The 22884-nt window shown below is 38.6% G+C and overlaps 1 protein-coding gene across 1 annotated transcript in view; it reads right to left on the reverse strand.

The window, feature by feature from the left end:
• WDR19 (WD repeat domain 19) overlaps positions 1-22884 on the reverse strand; it is a 64130-nt gene that overhangs the window by 36683 nt on the left and 4563 nt on the right. Inside the window, 12 exon segments of the mRNA XM_084900491.1 lie at positions 1277-1426; positions 4552-4674; positions 5303-5409; positions 7293-7407; positions 7499-7671; positions 8120-8190; positions 12970-13143; positions 13417-13529; positions 14816-14896; positions 18724-18839; positions 20326-20441; positions 21787-21912. Coding sequence (XP_084756617.1) covers positions 1277-1426; positions 4552-4674; positions 5303-5409; positions 7293-7407; positions 7499-7671; positions 8120-8190; positions 12970-13143; positions 13417-13529; positions 14816-14896; positions 18724-18839; positions 20326-20441; positions 21787-21912 — 1465 coding nt within the window.

Below are 22884 nucleotides of genomic sequence, written 5' to 3' on the forward strand. Positions count from 1 at the left end.
TGGACCAAGAGCAGCTGTAGGCTTATGTAAACTGTGAACAAATTAAAGCATTAGCTAGATATAAAAAAATAAATGAAAACTCCAAGTATCTATATATATATAAAAGCCTAAGTGACTGTTAGGACCAAATGACTGTTCGACCAATTGATATGATGTGCACTGGCCACTAGGGGCAGACGATCAATGCAGGAGCTCCCCCTGGTGGTCAGTGTGCTCCCACAGCCAATCTCCCATGGATTTGAAGGGTTTAAGGGTGGTAAAGAGGGCAGGGGTTTAACTAACACATGCTAACCAGCCTTCCTCCCCTGGTCCTTCCCTTGGCCATCAAACCTCCCACGGTCCCTCTCCCATCCAGCAGGCCCCATCCAACAGCCAGCCTGGTCCCAACTGAGACTTGGCGAGATGGCCCCGGTAGGCCCTGATGGCTGGTCAGGTCTAGGGACCCCATCCATGCACAAATTTCATGCACCATGCCTCTAGTAGTAAATAATGTAAAAAACACATTTCCTTTTTTCTAAATCTATTTTAAAAAATGTTAAGGATTTGCAAAAATATGAGTTAACTGAAAATGGTCTATCTGTTTTAAATCATTTAATACAAAAACACGTTTTCTTTGTATTCAGGATCTTAAGGAAAGAGGAAAATCAACTGAGGTGGAGGAAGGACAGGGTCTAGTCCCAGCCCTCTGGGGCTTATTGCACATCTGGAGAAAAAGTCATGTACATGCTGATACATTATAAAATTGCACAATAAAGAAGGTTAAAAGTGGTACAGAATATAGTAACTATTTTTTCCCTAAAATATCTCTCTGGGGCTGACATGAAAATTTGCAGAATAATGGAAAAAGACTCCTTGATGTGAAAGTCATGAAATAGGTCACAAGCATATCACAGACATGATAACAAAGTGCGATAATCCTTAGCTCTGCTACGAGAAAATGATTTTATATATAAAATATATTTAAAAAATACTTTTCTTCACGTGTTGCATAATTTTATGTGTTTTAAATATATTTTTTATTGATTTTTTACAGAGAGGAAGGAAGAGAGAGAGAGAACTAGAAACATCGATGAGAGAGAAACATTGACCAGCTGCTTCTTGCACACCCCCTACTGGGGATGTGCCTGCAACCAATGTATATGCCCTTGACCAGAATCGAACCTAGGACCTTTCAGTCTGCAGACCGATGTTCTACCACTGAGCCAAACCGGTTTCGGTGTGTGTTGCATAATTTTAAAAACAAGCATTCAAACATTCAAAGCTTTTTTAGACTTACCGGACAGTAGACAAATCCATCACATTTTTCATCAATGAAAACTAATGTGGTCCCATTGGGGTCAGGGAAAATCTTTTTCACACTGACAGGATGTCGATAATCATTAACGAACTGCCAGTTTTCAATGTAGAAATACTGGATGACACCAGTCTACAAAAAAAAAAAAAAAAATCCAGTCAAGAAAATACTTTCAGCATTTATGTTAAACATACCTTCTAATATGAAGAGAAAAAATGTCATATTTCTGATGAAGGAAGAGTCTAAGAATAGTATTTACAATATTTTCAATGTACAGGTAGAAGAAAATAAAACAAATTATCTTTCATTCTCTTATCAGTGTCTTTCAGAGACACTTTAAAAAAAAATTTTTGACAAAGTCCAATTTATCAATTTATTCTTTTACAGATTGTGCTTTTGGTATCGTGTCTAAAAAATCTTTGCCTAACCCAAGGTTACAAATTTTTACTCCCGTTTTCTTCTAAAAAATTCAAAGTTTTATGTTTTATATTTGGGTCTGTGACCCACTTTATAGAGTGTATAAAGGACTCTCACAATTCAGTAATAAGAAAATAAACAATCCAATTAAGAAAAAATGTGAACAGACACCACTAAAGAGAAACAGATAGCAAATAAGGATATGAAAAGATACCTATACATCATTAGTCCATCAGTGAAATACAAATTGAAATGAAAATGAAGTATCATTGCACACTCGTTAGAATGGCTAAAGATAAAGAATGTCGGCATCAGGTGTTTGTGAGGATGTAGAGCAGGGGTAAGGAACCTCCAGGCCTCGGGCCATGTAAGACACATGGAATCATTTGGTCTGGCCCTGCCACGGCATCAGGGGCGAGTTCATTAAATGACCAAAGATAGCAGGCTAACTTTTAAGTTGATAATTTTGTATGGCCTTCGAATGATGCTATAAATATCCAAATGGCCCTTGGCAGAAAAAATGTTCCCCACCCCTGAGGTAAGGAACTAGAAGACATATATAAATATACTGTTGTTGGGAGTGTAAAATGATACAACCAAGTTAGATAACGGTTCATCAATTTCTCAAAGGGTGAACATATACATGCCATATGATGTAGCCATTCCACTTCTAGGTGTTTTTATCTAAGATAAAAGAAAGCATATGTCCATACAAAGGCTCGAACACAAATAATTATAGCAGCTTTATTTGTAAATACCCCAAACAGGAAACATCATCAATATCCATCCATAAGACCATAGATGAGCGAATTATGATATATGCTGACTATGGACTATTACTCATTAAGAAAAAGGATGGAACTATTGACACACACACCAACATGGATGAAGCTCAAAATAATTATACTAAAGCCAGACAAGAAGGAGTACCTACTATGTGATTCCATTTACATAAAGCTCTAGAAAATACAAACTAATTTATAGTGACAAAGCACTAAGTGGGGAGGGGTGGGAAGGATTGAGAAAACTTTTAAAGGTCCATTATTTTGATTGAGCTGATGGTGTTTCACAGGTGCATACATATGTCAAAACTTAACTTTAACATGGGTAGTTTATCACCAATTATATTTCAATAAAGCTGCTAAAAAGCCCCAATATTTTCAGATTCACAAGAAACAAAATTTTGTAACTATGTACAGTGACAGATATTAACTAGACTTACTGTGGCAATCATTTTGTAAATATATATGAATATCAAATCATTATATTGTGCACTGAAACTAATATAATGTTATATGTCAATAATACTTCAATTAGAAAAAAATGAGACAGATAAATACTGCCTTACTGACAGGTGACTGCACTTTGAGTTCTTACTTCAAAGTGCCTGTGGCATAGTGGAAAGAGTACATTTTCCATCAGGAAATCTTGCTTGTTCAAGTTCCACCTCTGTCACAAACAGTATATGTGCTGCCGAAGCGAGCACTTTGTCACAAACTTAGTGACCTGTCAGTCTTCAGTGTCCCATTTCTAAAATGTCCCTGCTTATTTTATATAGTTACTGAGATGAGTGAGATCAGGCTTTATAATGTTAGGTGTCATGCAAATGTTATTTAATGTTATTTGTTTTTAATGTTACTGTATTTAATGTTATTTACCACATCACTCATTATTTCACTGACACACCAGTCCTACCCTACTGGTGTAAATTAGTACAAAGACTGTTTTCAACTTATAAAGTCTTTCAATGGCAATAAGCATGCTTTAACACAAGCTCTTTAAAAAACAAAACAAAAAACAACTTAATGAGAGAAAATGGAAATAGTGAATAATTGTTCTTCTCATGTGGGAAACAACACCTTTTCTACTAACTTTACTGAATTTAGAGACTGAACAAGATAACAGGTATGGCATGCTTTGAAAAATATTTGAAAACATTTTTACAAATATTAGATGCTATTACTGTAACTATGCTTAATGCTCATGTGGCTAACGTAATACTTAAGAGGTATAGGGTATTGGTGATTCAAAGGACCAAAAGACTAAAGTGGGACTCCCAATATTCCATTAATTTTAATATTTAGTAAGTGCCTTCTAAACGTAGGCACTGGAAATCTAGAGTTGAATGAAGGGTCTTATATTTGTCATCAAATTAACTCCTTAAAGAATCTAGATAAGGAAAATGAGGCTTGGAGGGGTTAAAGAGCAACAAACAAGTAAAAGAACTGATATTTACATTCAGATTTTCTACACTCCATAGTTTTTCCTTTTTATTGTGTTCTCAAAATTGCTTATAGTCACAAAAGCACTTATTACTAGCAAATCATGCTACCTCTGTGCTCTATGTATATTTATTTATGTCAATTATATAGTAGTTACATATTTTTATGTATTATATAATATATACAGGGTGTCCCAAAAATATATGTATGCACTTTAACAGCTGATAACTCAATTGTGAAAATAAAATGTATTTTAATAAACACTTCCTTTATAATTATTCAAAATGTGTGTACAGCCCTAGTTGGTTTTGCTGAGTGGATAGTGTCCACCTGCAGACTGAAGGTTCCCAGGTTTGATTCCAGTCAAGGGCATATGTGGGCTCCGTCTCCAGTAGGGGGCTTGCAGGAGGCAGCTGATCAATGATTCTCTCTCATCATTGATGTTTCTATCTCTCCCTCTCCCTTCATTTCTGAAATCAATAAAAATATGTAAAAAAGTGTGTGTATACATTTTTGGGGCATCCTATATTTATATACATATACATGATAATTATATTATATTACAAAGTAAAAACTAGAAATTGCCCCGTGTTCTATATTAAAGAAGACAATACGTACATCTGTGCCATAGATGAGGAAATCACCAGTTAAGGCATGACATAATATCCGGCACTTATCATCCACTGCTGGGAAAAGTCGAGTCTCACGCTCTTCTTGAGTATCCAAGAGTTCACTTTCTATCTAAAACAAAGAATAGCAGTGGCTCGTAGGGGAGGTTCAATTAAACATTCACACTCAGCAGACGACATAGGCCAGTTTGCTCAGAAAGGCATCAGGCAGGAAGCACGGCTTACGGGCAGGGCACATTAGACACCGTTCTAGCGGAACAGTCCTCACAGGCTCTGAAGGTGTCCAGTGGCTGATCTCTGGCTTCTCAGAAGCAAAGAGCCAAGAACAGATGTGGAAGATGTCCTGGTTTGGAAGGCCCATATTCCAGGACCAATATCTCTTGAACAACTCAAGAGGCATAGCTTCAAGGACCTCCCACAAGCAACATGCCTAAATGTATGAGTCAGTGCATTCCAGGAGACCCAGATGTATGGTATTCCCATCAGCTTTTATAGTTCACTTATGGTTTCTATATACAGTTACCAACAGGGTCATTTTTACCATTAGCAATGTTGTAAGTAGCACAGTTGATAAACTCTTGGGTTTCTTAGGAATAGAGCTAGAAAGTGAATTGAACATCTCCTGCCAAAGGGTCAAGATTTTTGTTACTCCTTAAACTGAAGTTTTTAATAAGACAAGCTGTTCATCGTCATCACTAGGTTAACTGAGCAGGCTTCCAGGACATTAAAATCATACTTACCAAGTGTAACTGGACTTTGCCTTCAAAAAGAGCAGCAGCATAGTCTGAATGAAGGCAAACACTGGCTACTGTCCCTAGATATTCCACATCTTTCAACTTTTTCACACCTGTAGCAATGACAACAAACAACACATTAAAATATGAATGAAATTATATAAAGATTTGCAAATAATGTTGACCTTTGCAAGGATATTCTGAACCTAAAATTTTTATTTCAGAGAGGAAACCAGCTTTTATTAAGTACATAGCAGACCAAGGAGTATCTAAGAAAGTCATTGTGCAAAGGTAGATACTACTTATCTGTCTACCTATTTATTTATTGTGAATCCTCATCTGAGGATATTCTTCCCACTGATTTTTAGAGAGTGGAAGAACAGGAGAGGGGGGGGGGGAGGGTGGGGAGAACCAGTTGCCTCCTGCACACCAAAGATAAAGCCTACATGCCCTTGACCAGAATCAAACCCGCAACCCTTCAGAACATGGGCAGAAGCTCTATCCACTGAGCCAAACTGGCTAGGATACACTTTCTTTAATTTTCCACATGATCCCTTACAAGGAGAGGAATCCTCATTCTCTAGATGAGTAACTCAAGGCTCAGAGGGATCAAGAACTTTGTCTGCAGTCATTTAGTTAAAAGAGACAGAAGGGGAATTTAAATCCAGGCCTATTCCTAAAGGTCATACTCTATCCCTTATACCATGCTGTCTTCACTACAAAGGTAAAGAGTAAAACCTTTCCCAAAATGATGCAAAATTTTTAGAGGAATCATAAAACCTTTCAAACTAAGACATGGATGTCTGACGACAAATATAAAAGAAAAACTTGGTCTTTAAAGAAACTTTTGATGTGTAATTGTACCCCACATGCCAGGCCGTCTGCTCATCTCCACAAGTTAATCTGCTTTTCCCCTAACAAAGCTATATTAACCAACAAAGCTATGGTAACCTACCAGTTCCCTTGTAGTCACAGAATGCTTAAGGTTTAGACTGTGGGTCTCAGGGAGACCAGACTGCCATGGTTCCTGGGTTAAACAACATTTTGGAAAAACTATAGATAACATCTCAATTCAATGTATATGATGCTTCATAGAAAGTAATGGTCACAGGACAATAATTTACAAGCTTTCTTCCCAAAAAACAAGACCACCCCTGATGCTTGTGACCTTCTGATAGTGCCTGAGCATCTACTTGGAGACCTTATCAAGAGACCAAAAGGCCGAAACCGGTCTGGCTCAGTGGTAGAGCGTCGGTCTGCGGACTGAAAGGTCCCGGGTTCGATTCCAGTCAAGGGCATGTACATTGGCTGCGCGCACATCCCCGGTAGGGGATGTGCAAGAGGCGACTAGTTGATGTTTCTCTCTCATCGACGTTTCTGGCTCTCTATCTCTCTCCCTCCCTCTCTGTAAAAAAATCAATAAAATATATTAAAAAAAAAAAAAAAAAAAAAAGAGAGAGAGACCAAAAGACCTAAAGAGTTTGCCCTAACTCTTCCTCCTCCCCCCGACCCTCAACTCCCTTTCTCCAGCTTAAAAATCCTTAACCCAGCCGAAACCGGTTTGGCTCAATGGCTAGAGCGTCGGCTTGGGAACTGAAAGGTCCCGGGTTCGATTCCGGTCAAGGGCATGTACCTTGGTTGCGGGCATATCCCCAGTAGGGGGTGTGCAAGAGGCAGCTGATCGATGACTCTCTCTCATTGATGTTTCCAACTCTATCTTTCTCCCTTCCTCTCTGTACAAAATCAATAAAATATATTAAAAAAAAAAAAAAATCCTTAACCCAGTCCAGCAGGTAAGAAAGAGTTGAGGCATTGATAAGTCTCTCATCTTTTTGATTGGCACCTTCTTGATCAATAAATCTTTCCTTATACCAAACTGACATTTTGATTTTGGCCTTTCAAAGTGTAAGGCACATGACCCAGAGTTTGATAAATATTTTCCTAATAAGATCAGAAACTATATGCTAGATAAGGAAACAACTGCATTTAGACTTGCCATTCTCTCCAAGGACATAAAACCAAGCTCGGTTATTCATTCCCACAGCCAGATGATAAAGTCCTACTGCTACAAAGTTGGGTTCCACATCAACAGAAACTGTGATCGGTAGCTCCTATAATATAGAAAAGTAACTATTAAATGAACTGCTACAACTGCTTTGGTTTTATTAATATTTAAAATAAAACCCCCCAGCATTTTCATACTCCTTCAACAGGGTTGGCTACGGTGACTTCAAGGAGGGAGGTGAGATATGCAATCCTTGTGCTGCAGGCATCCCCGAGTATGGGAAGCTTGGTCAGGAAAACATGCAGTGAGCCCCTCTGGGTGGACAATGCCAGCAACTGGCCATCATCTGTCCAGGACAAGTTACTCAACCCTGAAATAAATGATAAAACAAAGAATTATTCAAAAACAAATATACCGTTGCAGGCAAAAAAGCAAATGTTTTTACTTAAGTTTCCAGAGCCATAAAAATCTCCAAATGTTGTCTTTAAAAGTTTAAAGTCTTTATTTAGATGTGGAAATTCACAATGGATTGACATATGAACAAGAGCACTAACTCATTCAATACTGGCTTAAAGGGAAAATATATAATAATTTAGATTTTACAATTGGAATTGGGATAAAATGTACTATAACTCCATGGATCAAAGTGGACTTATATCCTTCTAGTCAAGGAGTATGACTCAATGTGACTACTAAAATAAAGAGGCTATTTTCAGGAACTCTAGTGAGGGTGCTAATTGCATTCCACCCACAAAAACAAACACAAGACACTGTAATTGGAATGATAAAATGTCAATCTGTTTCAGAAGAATTAATACCTTTAATTTCATCATCCAGGTTGATTATAGCATACATGTCTTTTAATTCTGCCAAGTCATGGATTTTAATGCTGGAAAAAAAATTTAAACACAAGCTCTAAGTTAAATGGTTTTTGTTCATGAACAATAACAAGCTATACATGTTTATTATAGTCTATTTATAATCAACAGACCACTTCAAATAGAATTCAGAAGTCTTATCACATATAAGAACTTACTTTTCCCCTTTATATTGTAGTTGACATATGCATTGCATCTTCATACAATGAACAGACTATCAGACAATATATAATATTTGCTTTCAGTACCCACATATAAAGATTTCAAAATTTAAAAATAGCCCATTATATCTACCCAGCTATTTACTATTTCTATCCTCTTCCTTAATTCTTGATGTCCCAAATTTCTTTCAGTCATCTGTTCTCTCGTACACGAAGAACCTTTTCAGCAATTCTTTTTTTTTTTTAGTTTATTAATTATTTATTTAACATTTTTTTTTCTTTTCTTTTTTTTTTTTTTTTTTATAAATTTTTATTGTTCATATTACAAATGTTCCTTTCCCCCCCCTTCTCACCCCACCCTCTGTCCTTTCCCCACCCATTGTCCTCATCCATAGGTGCACAATTTATGTTCAATCTCTTCCCACATCTCCCTCTCCCCTTTTCCCCAAGAATCATCAGTTCACTCCCCTTCCATACCTCTGATTCTATTATATTCAACAGTTAATATTGTTCCTCAGATTTTTTTTTTAGTTTCCTTGGTTTTTAGATTCACTTGTTGATAGTTACGTATTTGTTGTTCATAATTTTTATCTTTGTTTACTTTCTCTTCTGAAAGAACCCCCTTCAGCAATTCATATAATTCTGGTTTGGTGGTGATGAACTCCTTTAGCTATTTTTTATTAGTGAAGCTCTTTATCTGACCTTCGAATCTGAGTGATAGCTTTGCTGGATAGATTATCTTTGGCTGTAGGTTCTTACTATTCATCACCTTGAATATTTCTTGCCATTCCCGTCTGGCATGCATGGTTTCTGTTGAGAAATCAGCTGACAATCGTATAGGTGTTCCTTTATAGGTAACCACCTGCTTAGCTCTTGCTTTTAATATTCTCTCTTTGTCTTTTGCTCTTGGAATCTTAATTATGATTTGTCTTGGTGTGGTCCTCTTTGGATTCCTTTTATTTGGAGTTCTGTGCACTTCCTGGACTTGTAAGTCAAATTCTTTCACCAGGTGGGGGAAGTTTTCTGTCACTATTTCTTTCAGTATGTTTTCGATATCTTGCTCTCTTTCATCTTCTGGGACCCCCATAATTCTGATGTTGGATCGTTTGAAGTTGTCCCAGAGGTTTCTTACATCATCTTCAATTTTCTGGATTCTCTTGCCTTCTAGCTTCTGCAGAGGAGTGTCTTCTGGCTCTTTATGTTCCAAATCTTTGACTTGATTCTTGCGATCTTCTATTCTCTTTTTAGGACTCTGTATAATATTTATTATTTCAGACAATGTATTCTTTATTTCTTGTTGATCCCTTATCATTTCTTGTTGATCCCTTTTCATATCCTTATAGGTCTCATTTATTTTATCGGCCTTTTCTAGGAGACTCTTGAAAAACCTTATAAGTGTGGTTTTGAACTCTATATCCAGTCGCTTTTTGTCCTCCATTTCTTTCGTTTGTGATCTATTTGGTTTAGGCATTTTCACAGGCAGCTTTCCTGATGGGGCGGGGTTTCAGGGTGGAGCCTACAGCCTTGGCTTCCGTCGGCCCCGCCCTATGCGACTCCTGAGACTCAGGGTCCTTCAGTACTTGTTGCAAGCGCCTCTGAGAGAAAGGTGCCCTCGATTTTCGCCTGCTGCCAAACTGTCTATGCTCTCCCCCAATGAGTCCGGTATTGGGGTTCAGTTCAGTTGGAAGTGGAGTTGGAGGTGGCGTTTAGAGCAGTCTGGAGCCCCTGTCTCCTTCCCGTCAGGGCAATCCCGCGGCACAGCCGGCCGGCCCTTCTCTGTGCGCACTGTGTGCGCCTCCGGGACTTCCTCTCACCGTTCCCTGGGGTTCTGCCTTACAGCCCAGCTCCCTATGGGTGAGCCTGGGTCCCCAGGGTCTGGCCTAGAACTGGGGTTCAGAGCAGTCGGAACTGGGGCCAAGCACAATCGGAGCTTTTCTCTGCTTCCCGCTTGGGAACGCCAGCCAGGCACTGGGCCTCCCTCCTCTCCGGCTCCATCCTCTCCGCGCGCCGCGTGTCTCCGTACCTTAGGCTTTTACAGCTCCTCCGCGCTTCCTTCTGGTTTTCTCCTTGCTTCTTGTTGTAGGATTTCCAGTCAGTCGACTTTCCTGTAGTTCTGGGTAATGTCCATTTTATTTTTTAGTTGTATTTTATTGAAATTGTTGTGTGCGGCTGCGGCTAGTTGCCTACCCGAGCAGCCATCTTGGATTCTCTCAGCAATTCTTTTTAAAAAAAATATTTTTATTGATTTCAGAGAGAAGAAGGGAGGAGAGATAGAAACATCAATGATGAGAGAAAATCATTGACTGGCCACCTCCTGCACGCCCCCTACTGGGGATCCAGCCCGCAACCTCCCTCCAGTCTGCATGCCGAAGCTCTATCCACTGAGCCAAACCAGCTAGGGCCATCTAAGAATATTTTTTATTTCCCCTTTCCTACTGATGGATATTTTCACTGGATATAGAATTTCAGTTGATAGTTCTTTTCTTTTGGCACTTTAAGAATGTTGTAATGCTTCCTTCTTCTGATAAAAAATTAATGGTCATTCAAAATGTTGTTTCCTGGCAGCTTTCAAGATTTTTTTCTTAATCTTGGTTTTTAGCAGTTTGTTTATGATGTATCTGGGACTAGATTTATTTGGATTTATCCTTTTGCTGAGCTTCTATAATACATAGGTTTATATCTTTTACCAAATGGAGAAGTTTCCAGCCATTATTTCTAAGATTTTTATGGCACAAATGTTAGACCTTTTGGTACGATTTCTCAGGTCTCTGAGGCTTTGTTCACTTTTCCCAATCTATTTTTCTTCTCTGTTGAGATTAGATATATCTATTGGTCTATCCTCGAGTTCACTGACTCTTTACTCTCCTTCTCCTTTTAAGTACTCTGCATTAATTATCTTTTTCAGTACTTAACTTTCCATTTGGGTCTTCTTTATCGGTTCTATTTCTTTCCTGAAACCATTTCCATTTGTTTTGCAAATGCTAAGTCCTTACCTCTTTTTTTTTTTTTTTTTTTTTTTTTTTTTTAAATATATTTTATTGATTTTTTACAGAGAGGAAGGGAGAGAGATAGAGAGCTAGAAACGTCAATGAAAGAGAAACATTATCGACCAGCTGCCTCCTGCACACCCCCCAGTGGGGATGCGCTCGCAACCAATGTACATGTCCTTGACCGGAATCGAACTTGGGACCTTTCAGTCCGCAGACCAACGCTCTACCACTGAGCCAAACCGATTTCGGCTAGTCCTTACCTCTTAAAACATTTTTATAATAGTTGTTATCTTGGCCCTGGCATCTTTTGATTACCTTTTCATTAGTGAGTTGAAAATTTCCTGATTCTTTATATGTCAAGTAATTGTGGGTTATATTCTAGACATCTTAAATATTATGAGATTCTGTGATTGTTTAAATCCCATGGAGATGGTTAATCCTCCCCTCCGCCCCCCCCCCCCCCCCCCCCCCGCCTCTTTTAAAGCAGGCAATCAACCCAAATGGGTTAAGGCCACAAGTTTAAATGAGCCTTCTGGGTTACGGTTTCAATGTCAGTTCCATTTTCAAAGCCTTTGCAGTGGTATTTGGATATGTCCCACTCAGTGACCACTATAGGACTTGGGCTATGATCTATTCCTTAGTTCAGTTCTCAAAGTCTTTGGTATATGTTTAGGGTGAGATACCTGTCCACTATTCAGGGTAAATATGGGAGTTCATAAATATCTTTATAGAGTTATTTTCCAGAACCCCTCCCTCTCCGGGATCTACCTGGTATTTTTCCAGCTTCATGAAGGCTCCCCTTTTTGGTCTTCCAGCTGGAAGCTGGAGCTCTAGTTACCATATTCTGCCTTGTATTTCCCACAACTGCACCTGCACCTGCACCTGCGGCCAAGCAGGGGGAGGACAGAGAGAAAAATAACCAACAAGGGTTTGCCTCCCCTTCTTGGCATCATAGCTCCTCCAATGGAGAGGAAGGCTACCCTCCATCAGTTGCTGCCACTGCCATGGTGAGATTGCTTGATTGCTGGGCATTGAGGAAACAAAGAACAAAAAAGAAAATTGGGGGATTTCCCCACCTCTCTCTGAGTGTTAGGAGTTCTCTTTCCTGCAACTTGAGCCAGCACTAGAGCTTCTCTCAGAGCTCCTGTCTACGCTCTGTGCCTTCTGGATTTCAGGCTGTCTTGAATCCTGAGACTGGGAGACAAACGGGAGACTCATCACTGGTTTAGTTGTACTTCAAATTCGGGTATCCTTCGTCAGTCTGCCTGCTACTATTTACTTTCAGAGTCCTTAAATAGCTGTCCTGTGCATTCTGTCGAGGTTTTATAGCCGTATTAAGTGAGAGAGAGAGAGGCGGTGGAGCTTATTCCATGTTACCTAGAACTTCCTATTTTATTTTTAAGACTGATTTTCAAGCATACTCCATTTTAGGTTTTTATTTAGTAAATCTTTAGTATTTTAGGTTTTGCTGTGAGTGTTAAAGACAGAAGTAAAGAAGTCTTAGAAATTACCATTGCAAACATGTCCTAAGAGTGAATGAAAGTTTGGTTGACAGATTCATTTTGGCTACCAAAGTCTTATTGAATCTCTTGAATATTTCCTACATAAGCTTTCCTGGGAACTTGTAAATATAACTTACCAGTTATCGCCACATGTAGCAGCTTTGTTAAGGGTCTGTGATATTGCAATACTGTTTAGATTATCTTTATAATCATGAGCTTGAAATATCTCTAGACCAATCTCTCGAATATGAGTGGAAATGACCACAAAAATTCCATATGAAAAACCAACCATGATGTAGCCATCGCCATACCTATAGCAACAAAGGCAATAAATCAGTAAAACGGGAGATTAACTGTCACTGGAAATACAGTACAAAAACAATTCCTTAAAACAAAGGAATTAGAGAATATAATTTATCAAAGGCATTATGTTCCAGATAACATATGCTAGGTAGTTTCACATACTAAATCATAGTCTGTAATCCAGAACAGTTTATATTAAAGAACTGAATATTATATAGGCAAAATTTAAATATAACTAGTAAGGAACATATAAATTTCTATGATGAACTTTTTGTACATACCAACTATAGCAGACAATGTTGCCATAGGTCTGCTTAAATTCCAGATCTACCGAGTTATATGGTTCATTCAAATTAAAAAGAAACAACGTTTTCTTGCCAAGCACCACACTTATCTGCCAGAGAAGATCAAGAGATTGTGAAATGAATTACCCAGTACTTCACGAAAAGACCAATAAGCAAATTCGAATTAGAGAATATAATTTATCAAAGGCATTATGTTCCAGATAACATATGCTAGGTAGTTTCACATACTAAATCATAGTCTGTAATCCAGAACAGTTTATATGATGAACATAATTTATGAAAACAAGCCAGATTTAGATGTGTTAAATATTATACTAGTAATTAGTAAGTGAACAATGTAACTAAAAAAAATAAGCATTACTAATATATAGTCTGAGAAGAATCCTTGGATTTATACACATCTAATATATCCTTTGAAGTATAATAAATATCTAGGTGGAATAATTTTAAAAATTCTCTATTCCTCTCATTACCATGCAATACAGGCCTGTAAGTCTGATATAGTTCCACTGAAACTGAATTCATATTCGAAATACAGAATCTTCCATCATAAAAGGTTGTTCTCATTTTGAGTCATCTGGAATGATAGGTCCACACCCCTGTGAATATTCTAGATTGGGCTTTTCTACCACCACTCTTTCCATCACCTGTAGGTCAATGTGGCTAGACTAATGTCCCTCTGTTATTAACACAAGTCCATACTTAACTGTAATTCTCAGTGGAGTGTGTGATTGTGTTGGGCAGGTAAAAGAGTGTATTATTTAATTGGGTTCATTAAGGGTTATATATATATACAGACACACACAGACACACACACACACAAACACACACACACATATATATATACACACACATACATACAGAGAGACATTTTGATACATTTCCTTGATTCTACGATGAGATCAATCATAAGTCACTACCAATTTAAAGAAATAGAAACATTATTTCATTTAAATATAGACATATAGATTATAAAAACTGTCTAGATTTCAGAGTATTAAAATGTTGCAGAAAAATAAATCTCTAAGTTATTAAAAAAAAAAGCAACTATAATTTCCAGAGCTCTCATTACATCTGGTAGTAAAAATAAAAAATCATATAAAAATCAGTACATCTATTTATAAAGGTACCCCTACTCTTTTTTGTTACCACACCAACTGTAATAGGAAGATGGCTTCATTTGCTGTAATACCAGGTAGTCAGCAGCAGAAAAACAACTTTTAGGCCTGCGCGACTGGGGCCTACCATTGGTTTAATAAATGACAGACCATAATTTATTTATCACAATAGGTTCTGAGCCACCCAGAAAGAGAGAGAGTATATTCTACAAAATTATTAGCATCATTTGGGCATGCATTTGATTTAGAATTCTTACTGTGCTTTCAATAGTAGAGGTTCGGTCATCACTCCTCATCGTGGAAAACTGCATGTTGCCAGGTTCTGCTTTCAATTGTGACTGCAGGGATGAAAATATTATCGCTACAAATGAACCCAACACTCAAAGCCACTCTGAATAATAATAAAACAGGTACCTTGCTTTAATTTCTGTTATATGTTGGACTGATAACCTTAAATTCCCACTGCTACAAACATCTACAAATCCTAGATAAAATAGCTATCTCCTTCAATGTACAGAGAAGCCTGAAAGAAGCTAAGGAAAATTTCCAAGGACCATAAGTAAAGATCAAACTGAAAACAAAGTGTGTGTAGAAACCGAGGCTGCAGCTACCCAAGGCAGCTGGTACAAGGAGACAATATGGAAGTGCATTTGACTTGGGCTGTGCTTTGGTTAGAAAAAAAGTTGAAAAAGTTCTATTCTAACCGAAGACTTTACCTCCTATCCTCATTAAGGTCTGAGATTCAAATTTATACTTGTGTGGTCTAGAAACCCACTTCAGTGTTTGGCAAAAACAAATCCAAAGCCTCTTCCAATGCTGCGAAAATTTTCCACAGAAAAGCCCTAAGAATATGAGCTCATAATTCACAATGAGTAAACTCACAAAGAAACAAAGTACTAAGAGCAAGAGTTAGCAGATCTAAGAATAACAGAATTATCAGAGAGACCATAAAATACTTTAACATTAACTAAAGACATAAAATGACTCAAAAGTGTAAGAAAAAACTTTTTTTTTTTTAAATTGACAGATTTTTACAAGAACCTCAAAGTACTTTCCAAAAATAAAAAGGATAGTCTCATTAAAATAAAAACTCAATGGGACAGGCAGAAGATCAGACAAATATGAAGAAACAATAAGTGAACTGATTTGAGGTAATACCCAGATTACACAGAATGACACACACAAAAACTATAAAAGTATAATTAAGAGATATGAAAAGGACCAACATATGTCTAATGGACACTCCAGAAGGACAGAACAGAAAGGGCAAGAGGTAATATTCAAAGAAATAATGATAATGACAAGAATCTTTCAGAGTTGATAAAAAAACAAACAAAAAAAACCAGCAATCTTCAGATTCAGGAAGACAGTACTCAGCAGAATAAATAAAAGTAAATTCAAATAGACTGGAGTGATCTGCAGAATAGTCAAAAGTCAAAACCACTCTGAAACCATACCAAATAAAGCAATGCCTTTGATGTATGTTTTGCTTACCACAGGACATCTTAAGTAGTATGTCTAATTCTGGAAGCATAATTCTTAGCAATCAGAAATGGGAAGTTGTTATCTTCCCATTTATATGTAAACTAGAGGCCCAGTGCATCAGTGGGGTCCCTCTGCCTGGTCTGTGGGATCAGGCTGAAACTGGCTGACATCCCCTGAGGGGTCCCGGATTGTGAGAGGATGCAGGCCAGGCTGAGGTGCACAATCGGGGCCAGGGTGGAATGCAGGAGGTTGGTCAGCTCGGGAGGGACCACGGGAAGGCTTCAGGATGTGTCTGGCCCATCTTGCTCAGTCCCGATAGGTAGGACCCCAGCAGCAAGCAACTGGTCAACTGGTCAATTGTCTGCCCCCTGGTGGTCAGTGTATGTCATAGCAGCAGTTGAGCAGCCTTAGCATATCATTGACATATTATGCTTTGATTGGTTGAATGGACAACTGGATACTTAGCATATTAGGCTTTTATCATATAGGATTATATATGGTAACAGTTAAATGGTAGTGTCTTCCTGGGATGTCCTACGGAAAAATACTATAAGGCCATGTCTTGATTCAGTGAGGAGGGGGGAAGCCAGAGACTACTGATGATGTCCAACATGAATATCAGGATGGGGAGCTCAAGCATTTGTACTATGTACCTACTATTCTAGTTAGCTGCCAAGTAGAATAATCAAAATTATGAGGTATTCTAGCAGATGTTTTTTATACTATGTCAGATTAATCTTCATTAAGAACCACTTGAATCATACTATGGTTCTGCCCAACATGATTAAGTGACTTACTTTGCAGATATGGGAATCAATTTCTTCAGATTTATTTTCTGTAAATTTTCAATCAAAGTCTAAACCTTCAGCCAAGCTAATTTTGAACAAGCCATAAACAAGCTATAAGTTTTTCCTCTCATCTTTGTTCATGCTATTTTGTTGGGTTGAAAGACACACATTGGTATCCACTAAAATAGGTACAGCAGGACTCTGAAGTCTAACAATGAACAATTATATTATAAACTAGGGGCCTGGTGCACAAAGATTCGTGCTGGGAGTGGGGGTGGGAGGGGTGGTGGGAGGGTCATTCAGCCTGACCTGAACCCTCTCCAATCTGGAAGTCCTCAGGGGAGTCCTCTCTAATTGGGGAATTTCTGTCTATCTTTGCAATCATATGATGAATTGTCTGAGAACCCAACCCAGTTTTGTTGGGTGCTCACAGAATAATAGAGGTCTTTTTTTTTTTTTTTTTTCTTTGCTCCATTGGTGGAGATTTCCTAGAAGTTGCAGGATATCTTCCCTTTAATTTTTCCTCGACACTGTGACTTTACTTATGTCTCTCAACTTTGCTTTCCCCCAACCCCCACCCGCAACAGTAACTTGCTCCAGGCTCACTTTGCCCTAATGTCTAGGAATCCTGCATTGCGTCTGCCACCAGAACTATGATTCCCAGCATTCCTGGTGCTCCCTGCGCCCTGGGCTTCTGCTTCTGGTCCAGGGGCTGCACAAACCAAAAGGACTTCGTACTCCAGCCACCCCCAGGCCGGGCACTCCAGTGGTGTCTTGGGGACCCTGGTTGCTCAGCGCTGGTGCACAGGCACACTGGCCACAGGCTTGAAGTGGGCTATGTGAAGGGCATCTCATCCTGCTCCAGGCCACTCGGCACCTGTGCGCGCAGGCCCTGAGCAGCTTCCCTGCCCCTGGCTGCTCAGTGCCTGGTGCCCACAGGCCCGCCATCTTTGTCGGATTAATTTGCATACTGACTCCTGATTGGCTGTGGGCATCATGGAGGTATGGTCAATTTATATATTTGTCTATTATTAGTATGGATATATATTTATAAAAGTTATTTCACAAATATACTGTCTGACTAACCACAGAGCTAACCTCATGCTATTCCTATCTAGTAAAGAGGGAATATGCTAATTGACCATCATGCCCTCACAAATATGGTGGCACCCCCAGCCAATAAGGAGGGAATATGCTACTTGACTGCTGCGTCCTCAAAGATGACAGTGCCCACAGCCACAAGATAGCGGCACCTAGTACCCTCAGCCCCGCCGGGGCGGCAGGTGCATGGCATGGCAGGGCCTGCCATGAGGTGGGTCCGGCCGCTCTGCATACCAGTCCCCTCAGCCCCCAGCTGTCCAGGACCAGCCTGAGGCACAAGCAAGTTTCAGATGTCAGCCCCCCAGCCACCCAGGGCCAGCCTGGGATGCAGGCTTTAGATGTCAGCTGCCCAGCTGCCCAGGGCCACCTGAGGCTCAGAAAACCAGGGCTGGCTGAGGCTTGTGGTGCCAGTAGCAGTAGCAGCAGCAGAGGTGTGATGGGGGCATTGCCTTCCCCTGATTGCTGGGCCCATCTCCCGTGCCTGAGGCCTCCTGGACCGTGAGAGAGAGCAGGCCGGGCTGAGGGACCCCCCCATCTACTGTGCAAGAATTTTCATGCACTGGGCATCTAGTACTAAATAATGGAAACATACAAAGGAGGATACCTGGATGAAGTAGTCATGTTAAAAAAAAAAGTCCTAATATGTAAAAACAAAAGTTTTTGATGTTTAGAAGTTACTATATACATATCTCATATAGAGATTTAAACATTTTATAGATTAGTTTGATAGACAAACATCATTTTAGGTAAAAATTTGAATATATCGAACCAAAGAGATGTTACAGTATTACCTGTCTTATTGTGTCACCTTCCTGATTACTAACTGTGATAATTTTATCTTCGCCACCTAAAGCAAGCAGATTTTCTTTACTCCAACATCCACATGTGATTCTCTTAGTATGTTTTCCTGGAAAAGAGATGATTTTTGTACAAACACATGAATTTCTCAAAAAAAAACACACAACAACAACAACAACAAAAAAACAACACACACACAAAAACTAAAACATCTGTAATGTCAATCTGAAAGCTTAGGTAATGTACCATGGAAATTAAACAGACAAGGAATTTAAAATCTCATCAAATCAGTTGAGTCTGACAAATCTTATTTAAAACAGTTTATTACCAAGTTGTAAATCAAGATAATGGTATATAAGGGCAACAGTGTTCTCCAACATTTTCTGTGGATATGAACAGAGGCCCTAAAATAAAAAGATATTCTATTCTTTGACAAGTTTATGTACTACATCACTGAACCTGAACAATAATGCCTTATGATAAGTAAATCCCAAAGCACTGAAGTTACCGTTACAATATTCAGCTTTGTGGTGTGGTGGACCCTTGGCATTCAATATTCACAACATGGATGTTTGGTTATATGCATTCATATATGACCAAAGGACACATAGTGATTTGTGATAATACTGAGGTGCAAATATGAAAGCACCTTAGGGAGACTTGTGTTAAGAACTGAGTCACTTAGCTAGAGAGTGATATTAGATAACTACTAATGGCAGGATGCTTTTTTTATTGGAGAAAAAAAATCACATGCTTGACACTGTGGGCACTTTCTGAAGGTCCTGGAACAAATACTCAAGAGAACCAAGGTTAATTAAGTGTACATATTTGACGGCAGACAGCCTATATTTGAATAAGTGGCTCATCATTTACTGCAGAATCGTGGGTAAGTTACCTCACCTTTCTCTATTCCTTAGTCACACCATCCAGAATCTGGGGATGATGGTAGGAGCTGTCTCATAGAGCTGAGGATCAAACGAGCTACAGCATTGATCAAGTTTGTGTCAGGCATGTAAGAAGTGCTATAGAAGTGTTAGCGGTTTTAGCTGTTATTAAGAAAAGACCACTTCATTCTGAATACACTTCAGATGATGAGTAACCAGAGGGTGAGAGAATCAGACTGAACCAAAAAGGCCAAACAAAGAACAAACACACACAAACATTCTCAGTCTAATATAACTCATAGTCCACATTGTAGTATTAAATTGGTGTTTGCAGAGAATGAGGGGTCAGAATTAGGAATCTGGATTATCCCCTGTTCAAGCAGTCACCAAAGGTTTTAGTCCGTCTACTAATGTGTTCATACCCATGTCCAGAGGTACAAAGTGGGAGAGAGTGGGACAGATGGAAGCCATGTCATTAATCACTGGTGCCCAAAGGCACAGGCTGACCTTGACCTTAGATCAACCTGTTGTATGTGACATGTTTAGTGGTCAGTGAAGAAGGATCTTTCAGTGTAGCTAAATGTGAAGTTTGACAGGGGAGTCTTAATAATACAAAATATCCCTTGCAATATCAGGAAAATCAGAGGCAGTAAAATTTACATTTATGTAAAACATCTCTAATGTTTAACCGTGTTTCCAACTGTAACCTACCCAGGATAGGAATCTTGCGAGATGTCTGACGATTATAAATAAGCAAATTTCCTTTAACAGTTCCAACAGCCAGGAAACTTCCAATTTTTGACCAAAGAAGGAAAGACATTTGATCCCTGCAACATTAAGATATAAATTACTAAACAATTCACAGACGTAACCTATCAGTAGTCCTTTTAAAATGTATTCGGGTTAGAAAAGGTCAATGCGGGGGCAGGAAAGGTGGGCATATGTCATACTTTCAACAGTGGGTGTACACCCAAAGTGTAAGAGGACAGAGAAAGGAATGAAGGTTCCTAGACCCAGCAAGACTTTACACTGGGCGGGCAATGCCACCTGAGGATGCATGCCTTGGGGATCACTTTGGGGGGTGTCAAGGGGAACTGCTAAGGTTATGTTTGGTCCTATTCTGCAAGGCCACCTTGCTTCCTCTGGGTTTGTTCTTTGGAAAATAAAACTGGGGATGTATAGATTCATATTATGGTATATGTGCGATCTCTTCCTGCCCACCGGTGGAGGCATATATTACTTTTATACCCATTACACATAGATTAAGAAATTGAGGCTTACTAAGTGGCTAAGAAACTCCAAAGTCAAAATTGCAAAGTTTATGTTGTAAATATTGACAAATTTTTCTTTTCCAATGAGAAAATGGTTTTAGCAGAGATCTTGTAATTTATTCTGTCTGCCCAGGACTTTTTCCACTTGAGAACTGCCCTCACCCTCACCCCATTCTTCATTTGGTGGAAGTATCAATCCGATGGCCCTGCCTACTCCACTCAGAGACCTTCTGAGGAACTGAGTGGACACAGGGGATGTGATGGGAACAGGCTCTGGCATAACTTGCTGTGAGGAATGACATAAGCCAATAGCTGCCAGTTGCCATGGACAGTGCTTGACTTAGAATGCGCAAGGAAGAGCCAAGAGATAGTCTTGAGCTTGGCTGGGTAGCTCAGTGGGAGCATCATCCCATGTACCAACCAGAAAGGTTGTGGGTTCCATTACTGGTACGGGAGCAACCTATTGGTGTTTCTCTCTTACATCGATGTTTCTCTCTCTCTCCTGAAACCAATAAAGACATATCCCTGGGTGAGGGTTAAAAAAAAAAAATCTTGATTGCATCATCAGAACCACTAGGTCCAGCCAAGCCTGTAGCCAATCCCATCTCCAGATTTCCCCAAATATGTTTTTTTCTCATCTTTCGACTTTTTAGTCTGTTTCATCAGAAACAACTTAAGAAGATATTTATATTTTACAACATAACTATTATATTTTAGTTAATGGGCAAAATCAATAGGACTTCATATAACAGAAAGAGAAATGAGCTTTTTTTTCTTTTATAAGAAAACAACTCCTCGATACATTTCTCATGAAAGTAACAAAGTAATGTTAGCATCAAACCTACAAGTAATCCTATTTCTAAGTGAAGATTTAAAAAAACACACAAAGATTTGTCCTTACCTCATGCCACTGTCTAACTGGCTAGTTTTATTTGTGTTGGCATCCCAGAGATAAATGCAACTGGATTTCTCAGCAACCACTGCTAGGATATCTCCGTCTTTATCCCAATCCATAGCAACACAATTACTTTGAAAAAAGAGAGCAAAACATCACTGTCCGTATTTTTAAAGTAGAGGAAAGACATTTAAATACTCACCCATTTGTGATTTTTGTCTACAAGACCATTCAAGCTATTTTAAATAGGTCATGAAATTTCTAGTGAGAAATACAACTCACTATTCACTGCTTGGATAAGACTAACTTTAATTTTTTGTTGTTGCAGGACGGAGAAATTTTAATTCTGTTTTAAATACCATTTTCATATGTCATATTAAATATAATTATACCTAACAAGTTAACAGGTTTCCTTGAATCCTCTAAAGAACCCAGTCCTTTGGTAATACACACCCTACAAATGAACCCCAACTGGAATCAGTCATCTGAAGGGTTACTTTAGACTTAGAGAGAGAAAAAGAAGGTACTGATATGTAATGAAGTCATATTTAGATAAACTGCATGTTAAATAGTTGAAGGCTGAGTAGATGTAGTATTGCAAACAGTGGAAAGACTGAATTCTGAGTGATGGTTAAGAAATTTATTTTCATTTTATATCTTAATGGAATGAGAAGAGTGATTCAATTGAGATGACAAAAATAGCTTTCAATAGGAAATGCTCTGTTTAACAGGTTTCTTACTATTCAGAATTATTCCCAATGTTTATTATAATTTAAAAACTTCCTTGGGGATGGACCTTTCTTTCTTGATGCCAAATGTTTCATTTTGACATTCTTTGTTCTTACACAGATTTACATTTTAAGATAGTTGGGGATTTCTTCAGTAAATCTTCAAACTGTTAAAATGTTCTGGGACCTAACTGTCTGTAGTAGTTTTAGAGATCTGGGAATATGAAAAGGGGAAAACTTTCAAATTGCTGTTAAAATCATCTATCAATTAAAGACAAATCTAAAGTCATTTTATTTATCAGGAGATCCTTTGACAGTCAAACTCAGTTATAATTAATAAAGAAAAAAAATTTTCAGAAGTAAAAAAATAAGGCCA

Source organism: Pipistrellus hanaki (genome assembly GCF_964339955.1).
Source record: "Pipistrellus hanaki genome assembly, chromosome: 1".
NCBI lineage: Eukaryota > Metazoa > Chordata > Mammalia > Chiroptera > Vespertilionidae > Pipistrellus > Pipistrellus hanaki.